Source organism: Mesoplodon mirus (assembly GCF_964341445.2).
Source record: "Mesoplodon mirus genome assembly, chromosome: 13".
NCBI lineage: Eukaryota > Metazoa > Chordata > Mammalia > Artiodactyla > Ziphiidae > Mesoplodon > Mesoplodon mirus.
The window spans coordinates 16738596-16753887 of record NC_138989.1 but is presented as its reverse complement, the minus strand read 5'-3'; the positions used below and the strand labels follow the sequence as shown (position 1 = coordinate 16753887).

The 15292-nt window shown below is 48.6% G+C and overlaps 1 protein-coding gene across 1 annotated transcript in view; it reads left to right on the top strand.

Moving 5' to 3' along the window:
- The first annotated feature begins 333 nt into the window (after positions 1–333).
- The window catches only part of GCN1 (GCN1 activator of EIF2AK4), a 57787-nt gene continuing 42828 nt past the window's right edge, over positions 334–15292 (top strand). Inside the window, exons 1-11 of the mRNA XM_082641248.1 lie at positions 334–374; positions 4830–4932; positions 8274–8337; positions 8869–9000; positions 9488–9600; positions 12484–12578; positions 12669–12803; positions 13617–13685; positions 13815–13923; positions 14522–14596; positions 14849–14977. Coding sequence (XP_082497374.1) covers positions 357–374; positions 4830–4932; positions 8274–8337; positions 8869–9000; positions 9488–9600; positions 12484–12578; positions 12669–12803; positions 13617–13685; positions 13815–13923; positions 14522–14596; positions 14849–14977 — 1042 coding nt within the window. The 5' untranslated portion in view covers positions 334–356. The remainder of the gene's footprint in view (positions 375–4829; positions 4933–8273; positions 8338–8868; positions 9001–9487; positions 9601–12483; positions 12579–12668; positions 12804–13616; positions 13686–13814; positions 13924–14521; positions 14597–14848; positions 14978–15292) is intronic.

Here is a 15292-nt window from a genome sequence, read left to right as displayed (position 1 = left end):
CTGTAAAATGGTCTTCACGCAGGAGAGGCTTACACGGAGGTGTCTGGGGCGGACCTGCGCACTCGTGGGTCGATGGCTGCAGGGCGGTCTCGCCGCGTTACAAACCCTCAGGGACCCTCGTCTCCCACTAGGCCGGGCTGAGAAAAGCCCTGGGAAGGAGGCCTTGATAGTCCCCGGCGCTCACCCCGGTACCCAGTCCAGTTGCCCGCCTCGAAGCCCAGGCTGCCGCGGCCGCCATCCCGCCCGGGGGCGCCAGGCCCCGGGCCCCAGTGGCATCCCGGCCTCGCTCTGCGGTGTGGGCCCGCGCTGTGACCCGGAAGCGCTCCGGAAGCGGTTCCGGAGTCAGCGCCGGCAGGATGGCGGCGGACACGCAGGTGAGGCGGGCGGTTGCGAGGCCAACGCGGCCGGCGACTGGGCGCGGACGGCGGCGGTCGGGCCGGACCGCTAGTGCCGCTGGCGTAGGGGGCCGGGGGACGGCGGCTGCGGAGGGCGCGGCCCAGGTGCCGCTTTGGGCCGGTCCCTCCCGGACCCGGCTTCGTCCCGGCTCCCGGCCCGGGTGGCGCGGACCGGCCGCGGGCTCGAGGAATCAGGGACTCCGGCCTCGGCGGCTGGAATCCGTCGGGCCCTCCCCGATTCCGGAGTTGCCGAAGTTCCCCTTTCAGGGAGTCTCTGCTCCATTTCTCCGAAGCCCTCCAGCAGTGAGCCCCGGCCAACGCCAACTCCCTCTTAAACTTTGTATTCAGCAAATATTTCTCAAGCACCTACTATGTGCAGGGATTTATAGCATATTCTTTGGATTCATACAGATCTGAGTTGGAGTCTTGGTCAGTTTCAGTTTCTCTGAGACGCTGGGCAAGTTTCTTAACCCTGCCAATTCTCAGTCTTTTCATCCATAAAATGGGGCTAAACTAGTACCTGTCGTGTAGGGTTGTTGTGAGGAGCCAGTGAAATAAAGTAGGACTCCATATACGTTGATGGTTGTTATTAGATGCAGCGTTAGATAAAAGAACTGTCACAATTCAGGAAGAGTCTTGTCACCCTGAGTGTTATCACCTGTGAAGTACCTCATAGTTAAGGGAAGACCTTTTTCCTCCACCCCATCCTCCTTTTAGCCGTGTTTTAGGGTGAAAAGACGATATTATGGGAGAAGGAAATGGGTCTCTAAAGGACAGCGTGGCTCACTTGGGTATCGGGGTGAGGAGATTTTAATTGATTTTGATAGGGAGGCCCTGAGGCCAGAGAGTGATTCCTTAAGCTGAGCATTCAAAAGATACGAATTTTGAGTTTCCTGTGCAAGGGAGGGTCTGGTAATTTTTTTTTTTTATATTTATTTATTTAGGCGGCGCCGGGTTTTAGTTTCGGCATGGGGACTTCTTAGTTGCGGCTCGCATGTGGGGACCTAGTTCCCGACCAGGGAACGAACCCGGGCCCCCTGCATTGGGAGCGCAGTCTTACCCACTGGACCACCAGGGAAGTCCCAGGGGCTGGTAATTTGTTCCAAGTTTGTTATAGTGAATGCTGTAAAGAAAAGCATAGTCTCTTGGGTATTTTGAAAAGGATTGGGAGAATACACGCTGTGTAACATTAAAACTCAAATGCAAAAAAAAAAATTTCTCCAGTGCTGTGTTGTTCAGTATGGTAGCCAGTTAATTAATAGCCAAGCGACTAATTAAGTTAGTTAAAATTAAATGAAATTAAAAATTCAGTTCTTCGGTTGCACTAGCCCCATTTCAGTGCACCAGTTGCCATATGTGGCTGGTGACTACTGCATTGTACAGTGCAAAAGAACATTTCCATCAACACAGAAAGTTCTACTGGACGGTGCTCCTCTAGAGAGAAACCTGTGAACATTTAAGCTCTTTGCATCTGATCTCACCAGCAAATGACTTCTCTGAAGGATCTTCCTCAGTTTTATTCTGACAGGATCCCAAGTGGGTAGCATTCATTTTCAGATTAAGAAAAAGAGCCTTGAACCTGAAACGCTCTTTCATCTTTGGGGGAGAAACTATAGCCAGGAATTTAATATTAGCATGGAAAAACAGCTATGTGAGAATTTTAGGTAGAGGGTGGATTATATATATGCATCTATTTTTGCTATCTCCTCCAGCCTCACTAAAACTAGTAAAGAGTTGGGGAAAAAAATGAGAATTGGGAGAATGGGAAGCAGACAATAGCAGCAAACTTTTGGAAGCTAGAAAGTGCTAAGCGGTAAAGGATTCAGCAGACCCAAGGGAAATGAATCCTAAGCCAAGTTAGGAAAGCTGAGAACCAACCTGATTTACGTTGCAGAATCTCTGACAGCTGGGAATTGGTGGTATCAGCTAACCTCTGGAAGTGAGGGTGAGTGGGGAGGGGCTAAGTTAGGAGGATTGGTTGAAAGCCCTTTTCAGATGCAGTCAGAGCCCCAGCTTTCCTTCTCCATCTTGGCAAAAGCCTGGAAGTTTTCTCTCTGGAGAAAACTTGTTTTGTGTAAAACAGGGCCACACAAAAGTGTGGGAGGTCCAATATCCACGGAAATCATCAACAAAATAATTCAGCATACTTTCTGTGAACTGAAGCATGTGTTTTCAGATCAAAAATGCTCAGTACAATGGTTGGAAACAGACTCACAACAAAGCACATTAATGTGAAATTTTAGAACCTTGGACTCAAAAAGAAGATCTTAGAAACTTCCAGGGGGGGAAAATCAGGTCTCAGACGAAGGATCAAGAACCAGAATGGCGTTGGGTTTCCCAACAGTACTGAAAGCTAGAACTCAGTGAAGAAAGGTCTTCAGTATTCTAGGAAAACTTCAACCTAGAATTCTGTACCCAGACAAACTTCAGGTAGGAGGCCAAAACATTTTCAAACTTGCAAGGACTTCACGAGATGGAGGATGTACTTTACCCATACACAAGAAAGAGTACATTTTCAGGGTGATAGAGTCCCAGCTGTAGGAGATCACCCACCAAATTGGGGCAGGTCGGAAAGCACTGGGAGAGGCTTCTTCAGGAAGGTGGAATTTGGTAGAATACCTGGTCTGCCTAAATGTACTGAGATTTAGACAAGTGGCAGAAAGTTTGGGATTGAATTATTAATTAGAACAGATAAAACAAGGCAAACTGAGGTGAGGAGGGAATGGGCATTGGGAGCCGTTATTTAACTCCAGGGTTAATTTTTAAAAAGCTGTGCAAGAGAGTAAACAGTTTATTAAATGGAAATTGAATACCATTTGCATATAATGTAAACACTGAATTACTGGGCTAACCCATATTATGAAACAAAGGAATTGTGTCAGGGATATGGAGAGGGTCTCTGGTGGAGTTGAAGAGGGAGAGAGGTCTTTGGTAGAAAGGCAGAAGTAGCAGCACAAGCAAATTATTTAGAGATATGGCGATAACTACCGAAATAATCAGCCAATATTGGTGAAAGAGATTGTCCTTGTGTGTGAGGGCATGCGCCTGATTTTTAGAGCAAACCTCCCAGAACTTTTTGACTCTTTAATTATATATGTGAATGACTATAAAAACAAGAGACAATATTAAAACAAATAATTTGTGTAGAAGACAGTTTTGGACATGATTTTATTCATTGCTAATAGAATTATAGCAGGGATTTATGTGTAAGAAGAACTCAGTATTATTTTCTCTCTCTATGCACCCTCGAGTCTTATTCTACTAATAAGGCCTGTCCGTGAAATACCCTCAAAAGAAAAAGAGGATGGGTGTTACCCACTTGGGTCTTATTATGCCCTGCTCAACTGCTCATGTATCCACAACCTGCCTGCTTTGTAGCCTGTAGAATATTGTTCAGGAGCAGATTTTCAGGAATATTTGCAAACCGCCCCTCTTTCTAGGTCTCATGCTTATGTCCTTGTGCAGGGGATGCAGTTGTGGTAACATGGATGGTGGTTGAAAGCTAAGGACTTGTTAGCATCAGTTTTTAGACCTGTTGGTTTCAGGTTTAGTTTCAGAAATGCAGGTGCTGTGGCCCACAAGTCCAGTCTGAGCAGTGGCTTCCTCTCTGGGAGTTGGTTTCTTCATCACCTGTGAAATGGGGATATGGTGCCTGTCTGGAAGGCTTGCTGGTAGTAGTAGCTGATTTTGTGCTTGGGATGAGAGGTAGATGCTCTACATACACTATCTCATTTAGTCTCTGTTTAACAGTCATGAGGTAGGTGCTGTTACCTGCATTGTATAGATGGGGAATCTGAGAGTCAAGGAAATGATACAATTTGACTGAGTTTCCACAGCTGGTAGGAGGCAGCGCTGGGATTCAATTTCTTGACCTTTTACCCGCTAGCCAGCTGTGTTTATGACTTGCTAGGGTACTCCTCCTTATGGGAGTTTTACAAGAGATAATATAAGGGGAACATACCCGGCATTTAGTAGGCCCTCCCTAGATTTTGCATAGTTTGGAAGGGATATTTTCTGTCCTGAGGTCTTTGCCTTTGACCTTGCCTCTTTTTGTCCACGTTTAAATGAGGTATACTGAGTGGCTGACTGGTTGGGTTAAAAGCAGTACATCTCACTCAACTGGGGGTGATTGTGTCCCCCAGGAGATGTTTGACAATGTCTGGAAACAGTTGGGGTTGCCGCAGCTGTGGGGGGAGGATGGGGTGCTGCTACTGGTGTCCATTGGGTAGAGGCTGCTCAAAATCCTACGGTGTATAAAGGCAGCCCCCAAAGTCAGGAGTGTGGAGGTTGAGAAACCCCGGGTTAGAGAGAGCTTCACTGAGTTCTGCACCTCCCACAGCTCGCTCGCGCTCTCTCTGTCTCCCCCCACCCCTGCCCCGCAATGTTTTGTAGTTTGACTGCTGAAATTTTTCTCTGTGGGCTTGGTCTTCACAGGTTTCTGAGACACTAAAGCGTTTTGCAGGGAAGGTGACAACAGCCAGTGTGAAGGAACGGAGAGAAATCCTCAGTGAGCTGGGGAAATGTGTTGCTGGAAAAGGTATTTGTTTTCATTTCGTTGATTTCATTTCAAACTAAACTGGGTTCTCTGTTTAGAACCATGGCCTTCTTTTCCCCTCACAGCAACTTCTGTCTTCACTGTCTGTATTTGCTTGTTATAATCTGCACGGAAACAGTTGGGTTGGTGGAGAGTTTATCTTTCTAGGCGCCAAACCTTTTTACCAGTTTTAACCATTTTCATTGGAAATAGTTCTAAAAGATACCAACAATCTTTCTTAAGTGATATATTGGATGGAAAAACATTTTCTTTATGACCGGGGGCACCATTTTTCCCAGTCAGTGTTCCGTGAAAACAAGCAAGATGTTATCAAGTGATTGGCTAGTAAAGGATTCCAAGATCATGTAAGTTTGTGAGATGTCACATTTTATTTCTTTTATTTTTTAACTTATTTTATTTATTTTTGGCTGTGTTGGGTCATCGTTGCCGCGCGCGGGCTTTCTCTAGTTGCGGCTAGTGGGGGCTACTCTTCGTTGTGGTGCGTGGGCTTCTCATTGCGGTGGCTTCTTTTGTCGCGGAGCACGGGCTCTAGGCTCACGGGCTTCAGTAGTTGTGGCTCGCGGGCTCTAGAGCGCAGGCTCAGTAGTTGCTCCGCGGCATGTGGGATCTTCCCGGACTAGGGCTCGAACCCTTGTCCCCTGCATTGGCAGGCGGATTCTTAACCACTGCGCCACCAGGGAAGCCCAGATGTCACATTTTAATCCAGTGCTTCCTTGAACCTCTTTTTTGCCAGAAACCTGTTTAGGGTCTGGGCAGCACATTTTGGGAAATGCTGAGCACATGTAGTTACCGTGATTCTGTACTATAACCTGAGGGCTCTTGCTGCAAATTATGGGGCATGCATAAGACTAGTGTGCCTTCAACCAATAAATGCTCATTAGTTTTTGAGTTTCCTTTTGGTGTGTTTTTACTATACAGCATTGGTTCTCAGAATGTGGTCCCTAGACCAGCAGTATCAGCATCACCTCAAAACTTGTTTGAGATACAAATTCTCAGCTCCACCCCAGAGACTCATATTGACCAAAACCCTGCAGGTGGAACCCAGCGTCTGTGTTTTAACAAGCCCGCAGGTGATTCCTGTGTTCGCTGCAGTTTGAGAACCATGGCGGTATAGAATTGGGTCTCCGTTTCTGTCAGCTTTCACTTGTTGTTAGGAAAAAGCCTACTTCCTACCACCCTCTCACCCCCATTCTCATTCACTGCTTCTGATCTACTGTTGCCTGGTTACATACCCACGCTTGTTAAAGTAGTGTGTAAATTAAGTAAATTGCTGTTTGTGAGCTTCTGAGAGATTCTCCTGTGGATCAAAACTTTAGCATATGAGTGTTATGGCACCTTCAGAAGTCTTTCTGGTCACTTCTGAACAGAGTTCTAGTTAGAAAAGGCTGCCATGTGACAGACCCTAGCTGGACTCCCTGAACCATAATGGCTGACTCCCTGCTAAGTAACTGCTGAATACTACACTTTTCCCCATTTTGTGGAGTTAAGGAGTTCGACATGTGTGGGTGAAGTTTATGAACTACTCAGGGCCTTTTCAGGGTGATTTTACTCTTCAGTCACCCTGAAATTCTACAATTCAGGGTGAATTACGTTTGTAAAATGTTTGGTAGTCTTTGATATACAAGTTGATTGGTGGAAGTTAACCTCCCATATGAAATTGTTAATTCTCAGTTTCCTAATTTTGAGTCTAAGGAGGAGTCATTGCATAGTGATAGCTCTTCTGGCCTCTCCTTTTGTTAGGGTAGCAAGCAGGTCACCAGGTGAGTTCATCAGAGGTGGTGCAGTGGTGCAAGGTGTTTTCTGCCAGGGCGAGGAGTTGAAGTCTTCCTCAGAGCTGTCGATGTGGGTGGTCGGCCTGGCTCAGCCTAGTCTGGCCCTGAGGCCTCTGATGCTCTCCGCAGTCCTGCCTCCCTGTACTTGAAGCCTGAGACTCTGAGGTGGTGTCTGCTGTCCCTGATCTTTCCAGTCACAGGCGTCTAGTTCAGAGTCAGAGGTGAAGGGCTCTGCGTTCTGGCCATGGCTCTGCCACTTACAGGCTGTGGGACCCGGTTCAGGTTACTTAACCTGTGAGCCTGTCTCCTTGGAGTGAGGCGTGAATGAGAACACATGGGGACGGTGCTTGACTCAGTGCCTGGCTATGGTCAATGCCCAGTGTCTGTTAGCTGTTATTACTACTGTTCTCTTAGCCACAACCTGTTCCCGGCTCCAGTCACTCTTTTCCTCCGTTACTGAGGTAGCCTCAAATCAGATGGACCAGTACCAGGCTCAGGGCCCTGGGGGAGCTGGGTGCCCGCCCCTCCTTCATTCCCCATGCTCCCATCGTTCGGGTGCCTGAAGTGTGAGGCCCTGTGCAAACCCTTTGTGGGCCTCCTGTTCTCGGTGCCTCCCACGCTGGCCAGTCTGACACTCAGCGTACATTTCCCCGTGTCAGACCCTCCCCTCTTTGTCTGCGGGCTTCAGTCTGGCATGCAGAACCTGTCACAGGTTGGCTCTCCATTATTGAGCGCTGTTGTTTCACCAGTTTCTCTTTCACTCAGCTGGCGTGCTTGGTTTTCCATGCCTTGGTTTCTTCATCTTAAAAATGAGCTCAATTGCAGTACCCACCTTACAGGAATTGAGTTAATGTATATAAAATGCTTAGAGCAGGGTCTGGTGCCTCATGAGCACTGGTTAAGTGTTGGGTGTTGTTATTCCTCCTCCTCCTCATGCGCCCTGCACAGGCATTGTGCCTTCTTATCCCGGGCGCTTCTGCTCATGTTGTTAACACCACTCTGCGTGCAGGCCCCTCTTTCCGTTTGTCCACAGCCTACTCATCTGTTAGGCCAAGCTTCCGTGCCCTTAAAATCTTCAGAAACCTCTCTGTTATAGGTGTTCTTCTCTTTTCTGATCCCTCATAGTACTTAAGTTTTGTCCTATGTTTTAAAACCAATTGTTAGAACGTATATAAAGAAAAGTACACATATCATAAGTGAAGAGGTCACTGAATTATCACAAACTAAACACAGCCATGTAACCAGCACCCGGATCAAGAAGCAGAACGTTTCCTGTACTCTAGCACCTCCACTCGACAGCATGTTAAATTTCGAGGCCACTTGTCTTGCCTTAGTTTCATTCATTTAACAGATGTCTGTCCAAGAGCCTTCCCGTGCTAGATGTTTCTTTAGAGTCCTATTTTGTCATTACTTTTTCCTGTTGGGAATTCTATCTCAAACGCCCGGGGAGTGTCCAGTGGGCAGAGATCATGTCAGCAGAATGCCTGGCTCGAGCAGATGCCCAGGAAGTAGATTTTATTTTATTAACCTCTGTGTAATCTTTGGTTTTAGATCTGCCGGAGGGAGCAGTGAAAGGCCTCTGCAAATTATTCTGCTTGACTCTGCATCGATACAGGCGAGTCCCGATCAAAGGCCCAGTGTCCAGAGCAGTTTGTGCAGAAATGTGGTATAGGGTAGTGGTTAGAGCCCAGGCTTTGGAGCCAGACTGCCTGGGTCCTGGGCAAGTTACTGAAGCTCTGTGCCTCAGTTTCCTCATCTGCAGAACAGGGATGATGCTTTTATCTACCTCATAGGTGGTTGTCAGTAAGAGTCAAGTTCTTAGAACGTTGCTTGCCATGTTGAGTGCTCAGTCTCTACGCTGGCACCGGTCATGTGTGTAAAAGCACTTGGCCTAGTTTGAGGCCTAAAGGAAGTGTTCCCTAAAGGTAGATGTTTGCTTACAGCCTTAAGGCTCATTTGCCCTTATTAGATGCTTCCAGAACTCTCAGATGAGGTAGATTTATCCAGTTACTTCCTAATCCCATCATCTATGACCCACTGGAATACAGTGCAGTCTAATTTTCCTGAGAAAGACCAGGCTTGGCCTAAGCCCCCCACCCCTGCCCCGAGTCCACATGTTCACCTTCCCCTTCTTTCCTCCTCCTAGAGATGCAGCCTCACGCAGGGCTCTGCAGGCAGCAATCCAGCAGTTGGCTGAGGCCCAGCCAGAAGCCACTGCTAAGAACCTTCTGCACTCTCTGCAGTCTTCAGGCATTGGCTCCAAAGCAGGTGTCCCCAGGTAAGAGGTAAAGGTGGTGGCCCACTGGGGGTTGGTGGAGTCCTACTCGTGAGAAGCCTGTGCAGATGAGCAGGCGCGAACACGCCTGCCCCTTTCCCCTTTGCAACTCTGAGGGGCGCCAGCAGTCTGCCTTCTGAATGGACGGAGAAGCCAAGATGTCAGGCCCAGCGGAGAAACCACTTTCCTGAGGAACAGGGTTGGGAAACCAGTGGAAGTAAGGCCATTTTAAGGAGAAACCAAATGCCCACTAGGCACTGAATGGAGGAAACCATCCTTTTGATTTATAGTTGTGAGTTGAGTGCTAAGAGGTGGGAGTTTGGCACTCCTTGTCCTGAGTTGTCACAGATGATTTGTGGGGAACAAGTTTCCAGTTCCGGTTAGGTCAGTGGAGGGTCTTGCATAGCAGGCAGGGCCTTGCAGTGAGCATTCGTCCTCAAGATGGAGGCTGCTGCTCTGACCTCATCCCCCCCCTCCCCTCCCCTTTCAGTAAGAGCAGTGGCTCAGCTGCCTTGCTGGCCCTGTCCTGGACCTGCCTACTGGTGCGCATTGTCTTTCCCTCGAGAGCCAAGCGGCAAGGAGACATCTGGAACAAACTGGTAGGTTCCCCGGATCTTTGCAGGCGTGCCGGTCAGCTCTCTGCACAGAGCTGGGACATGTTTAAGCACCTTCTCTGGCCAGCGCTCTTAGTGCTGGGTGACCAGGCACTTTGAGTTACCCTGAGGTGTGTGACTTTGGTGGATGGGCATGAGTGCAGCATAATAACATTTGTCTATTTATCAAATATCTTTGAGCTTTCCTGGGTCAGGCATGGCACTAGGCCCTGGGAATACAGTGATGAGCAAGAGAAACGTGGTCCCTGCCTTCATGGCATGTGTGGAAGACGTGACAGGCCAGAATGGGGAAGACAGGCAGAAAACGAGTAACCCAGAAAATACCAATTCTCTCCTCCTGTTCTATGCCTGCGCCTTGCACATTCCCTGTCTTGCCTTTCAGCATGCCTGCTAACCAGAGATGGCCCAATAGGCCAGGTTGGGAGATTCTTTTGAATGCCTAGACATGCTTAGTGGAGGGCAAGAGGGATGGTCTTACGGTTTAACAAAAAAGGAGTCTGAGGATCTTGGTATGGATTTGACTCTTGGCCATGAGATTTGGCCAGATACCTAATTTCAGAGCCCATTTCCCATTGCTGCAAAAATGGGGAAAAGTACCACTCACCCATCTACCTCAAAGAGTTGCCATGAAGATGGGCTCAGAAGAGGTGTGAAAGGGCAGTAGAAACTTACAGAGGGCTGTGCAGGTAAATGAGGAGTGAGCATCCCTGCCTGGCACAGCCAGCTCGTAAGACTTATTGAGGCCTCATCCCTGGAAGGTTATCCAGCATACTTCTGGGGATGACCATAGATTGGCCATCAGCAGTTGATGGAAGGATAAGAACACTGAAACCTCACAGCTAGTGGATATGCTGGAAAACCACCTTCAGAGTGTGGGTTCCATTGTTACCAAAAGGCCTTCTTGTAAGATGGTTTATCATGGGCTCCCTCACTAGCACGTCTCCAATGAATTCTTATAACCGTTATCCAAGGTAAGTCAGTGTGGGTTAGTGAGCGGGAGGGGTCAACCCCGGAGTGTTGTGTTTATGGGACAGGATGCGTCAGGAGCTTGAAACCGTGGTGGTTTTTTCTGTGTCTTGAATCTGGGTTTTTCCTTTGCTCATTGCTGATGTTGACTGTACACATAGGAGTAGTTCATTCAGTCCCTTAAGTATTTGTTGAGGGCCCTCTGCGTGTCAGGTGCTGTTCGAGGAGCTGAGGCTGAAACGGGACAGGTGAGAGGACCTTACTTTCTCATAGCTTTCAGTCGTGGGGAGAGGGTGGACGCAAACAAGTCCACATATAAATGACAAGGTGTAGAGTCGTGCAGCAGAAAAGCAGGCAGGAGGATAGAGAGAGTGGGTGGACGGTAATGGTGGGAGGAAGGCCTTTGGAGGAGGTACCATTTGAGCAGGGACCTGAAGGATATGAAAGAAAAAACCATGCCCAGATTAAGGGTTAGAACGTTCCAGGAAGAAAGAACAGCAATATAGTTCTGAATGTGATATCAGCAAGCTTAAAAAGCTATTTTAATAATAACTTTTTAAAAAACGGTTCAGGGCTTCCCTGGTGACGCAGTGGTTGAGAGTCCGCCTGCCGATGCAGGGGACACGGGTTCGTGCCCCGGTCTGGGAAGACCCCACGTGCCGCGGAGCGGCTGGGCCCATGAGCCATGGCCGCTGAGCCTGCGCGTCCGGAGCCTGTGCTCCGCAACGGGAGAGGCCACAACAGTGAGAGGCCTGCGTACGGCAAAAATAAATAAATAAATAAATAAAAAATAAATAAACGGTTCAGTATTCAACAGGTGTAGAATGATATACCAGTTTCCTTCCCACCCCTTCCCTAGCCATCTCGGTCCCCCTCTATTACTAGTTTCTTATGTAGTAGAGGTATTCTCTGTGTATATGACTAAATAGACCTTTTTATACAAGTGGTAGCATACATACAAACTTTTTTCCTTCGCCTTGTGTTTTTTTCCTTAACTGGATTTAGATTTGTTCCAGAGTATTATATAGTTATCTCATTCTTTATGACTGTTTACTAATCCTTTGAGTGGATGTACCACGGTATATATATAACTAGTTCCCTGTTTATGACCACTTATGTTGTTACAGTCGTTTGTTTTTAAAAATGTTGCCATGAATAACTTTGTACATCTGCCATTTTGTACACATGCAAACGGAATTTGGCAGACTTCTTAAGCATGCCTTTTTTCTCAGGGTGGCAGTCCACACTGCTCACCGGTGACCTTGGGTGTTTGTGCTACATACAGTCTCTGTGAGGCTTTTTAATTGAGCACCTATTAGGTGCTTCACTCTGGGTTGGATAGTGGGCCCCCCCCCGCAGGCAGGATCAGCATATCAGTGTTCACTTCTGTATCCACAGTGCCTAGCATAGTGCCTGCCACTTCATCAGCGTTCATTGCTTGTAGAATTAATGAAGGAATAGTCAAGGCAGATGAAGAAATATATGAAACAGAATGCTTATCCTTTTCTCACATGGCACTTAACCTTGCTGGAATTGTGTATTCATTTGTGTGTTTATTTGTTTAGTATCTTTTTCTCTCTCTGGACTATGAGGTGCATGAAAGCAAGGACCGTGTCTGTCTTATTCTCCAGGTGTTTTTACTGTCTGACTCATAGTAGGTGCTCAACAAATACTTATTAACGAAATGCTTGAGTGAACAGCTGTAGTTCCAGGACAGGGTTAAGTGGGGGGGGGGGGGCAGGGGGTGGAGGGAAGAGGATCTGGCTGGAATTGAGTGGGAGAGGCCTGGCGGAGATGACCTCAGGTTCTGGCGGGCCTGACGAAGGTCCTGGGCAGGCTATGAGGGCCATGGGATCTCCGCTCCCATCTTACGTCCGGACCTGAGCCTCCCTGTCCCTGCAGGTAGAGGTGCAGTGCCTGCTCCTGCTGGAGGTGCTAGGCGGCTCCCACAAGCACGCCGTGGATGGTGCTGTGAAGAAGCTCACCAAGCTGTGGAAAGAGGTGACAGGAGGCAGCCGGGTGGCGGGCCTTTCTTCTTCCACACCACCTCCACTGCCGTCTGATACACCTGCTTTACCCGTTCCTCTTCAGAGCCCGGGACTGGTGGAACAATACTTGTCAGCCATCCTCAGCCTAGAACCCAACCAGAGCTATGCAGCCATGCTGGGGCTGCTGGTGCAGTTCTGCACGAGCCACAAGGAGATGGACGTGGTCAATCGGCACAAGGCAAGTGGACTCTCTGGAGGGAAGGAGGGGGAGCTTGTTTTGCCCTGGTGGCCCCCAGCTGCTGGCCTTATCTGAAGTTTGTTGGTTTTCTCACCTGGGACCCCGGCCTTTCATGGTGATATATGAACTTTGAGGAGCTGGAAAGTTTCCCCTCCAGTTGTGGCTTGGGATGGATCCTGCCATAGTTAACGGGGTGATGATTTACCTGTTCATGCAGTCATTTATTCACCCACCACTGAGCATCTGCCTTGTGCCAAGCTCTGTGCCAGGTGTTGGGGATGCAGCAGTGCGTGAGGGAGCTGTGATCCCTTCCCGGGCAGGACTGAATCTGAGGAGGCTGCCGTTAGACATACCGTCATCTCATTATCTCTGTGAGACACGCTGCAAAGGAAAAGCGCAAGAGGCTGTGATACTCTGTGGTTGGGACTTGTCTTAGGCTGTGGGTCAGGGAACACATCTCTAATGAAGGAACTTAAAGGGTGAATAAGCATTAACAAGGTCAAGAGGGGAGGAAGGGCATTTTGGGCAGAGAAAACAGCGTGTGGGCAGGAACGTAGAGGAGGCAAGTGCGGTTGGAGGGGCACGTGGGTGTCTGGGTGAAAGGGGGTAGCAGGTAGGCCTGTGAGCCATGCCAAGGACTTGGACTTGCTCCCAGGAAAGCTGTGGAAGGCTTTTAGATGGGGAATGGCGTGATCACTGGGATCTTCATGCTTGACACTGTGACATTTGGGCACCGATTGGTACTTTTTAGAAGCACTCCCACGAGAGGGATCTCAGAACGTCAGGGTCTGACCAGGTCTCTGTGTTCCCTAGAGTGCGCTGCTGGATTTTTATATGAAGAACATCTTGATGAGCAAAGTAAAGCCTCAGAAGTATCTCTTGGTGAGTGTGAGGTGGCCTTTACTCACCTGGGCAAGCTAAGTCCCATTTTAAGTTCTGTGATTCAGAACCACCCTTTATTCTTGGTCTGTTCCCACGAAGGCTGGGCGCCTGACTCCTTTCTCTTTGCAGGATCACTGTCCCCCTCTGCTCCGATACATGTCCCACTCGGAGTTTAAGGATCTGATATTGCCCACCATACAGAAGTCCTTACTGAGGAGTCCAGAGAATGTTCTTGAAAGTAGGTTCCTGCCACACAGGATGGTGGGAGGGAGGTGAAGTTGCCTGATAAGCCGGGTCCCCACTACTTGGCAACAGGAAGTGCTCGGGGCGGGGGCAGATGTATTCACTGTTTACCTCATTGGACTCTTGGGAGAGAGATCAGGGACCCTTTTGAGAGTATGTTGAAAGTAATGGGCCCTCTTGCTGGAAGAATGCACAAAAGTATACCCACTTAAAATACTGCATACATGTTTAGAGGTCTAAGAACCTTCCGGAAACCAGGTTAAGAACCTCTGCTCTAGACAGTTTGACCTTGGTGTGGAGGTGGCACTTGAAACCATAGGATATGAGAGTTGAGTCTTTGTCTCTTTTTATCTTGGTAAGAGGTGTGGATGGAATGTTGGAGGGGCAGTTTTTTGCTGATTGGGATGGGGCAGTATACAGCTTTACAGCAGAACTGTGGGACAAAGGTGTGACCACCATGTGACCATACAGAGATGAAGAATGGTCATGTCCTATGTGTCTGCACAGCAGGCCTGAGCATTGGCTGGGGAGTCAGGCAGAAACGGGCATTTCCCCTGGAGGCCAACGTGGTGCGTGCTTTCTGTCCCCCTCAGCTATCTCCAGTCTGTTGGCATCAGTGACTCTCGATCTCAGCCATTATGCCCTGGACATCGTGAAAGGACTGGCTGGTGAGTGTCCCAACCCCTCTCCAGCCCCTGAAACGGCACCTTGGGTTTTGGTTGTACTTGTCCCTGTTGTACAAAAAGGGGTAGGAGACAGCTCAGTTTAGAAATAAACTACAGTTGTGTAGTTTCTTTCCTGAGATCCTTTATAATGAGAACACAGAGCCAGGATTGAAGAGTTGGGAGCAGGGAAGACAAAGATGAGAGCCTGGCTACCCAGCTCTCGGCAGCTTCTGAGCTGCGGCTCTCCGTGTCCAGGTCAGCTGAAGTCCAACAGCCCCCGCCTGATGGATGAAGCCGTGCTGGCGCTGCAGAACCTGGTCCGCCAGTGCAGTGACTCCTCGGCGATGGAAGCCCTGGCCAGGCACCTGTTTGCTATCCTCGGAGGTGGGCAAGTCCTTCCCGGGCATGCGGATGGCCAAGGTGTGGCCTCTGGCTTTCCTTGGGCACCGGGACCTGTTGGGGGCTTGGTGCTCTGAGTTTGCTTGTGTCAAGAATGAACAGAAGCATGTGCAGATCAGTGTGGATGGGGGTGATCTCAGTTTTAGGCATAGGCATTATTGTGTGCATAGGGGGAAAAAATAGAGGGAAATACACCAAAATGTTAATAATATTTTAGGTAGTGGGAACATGGGTGATTTTTAGATGTTGCTTTTATATTTTTTCTGTTTGTCACATTTTCTGCAAGAACATATTATTTAT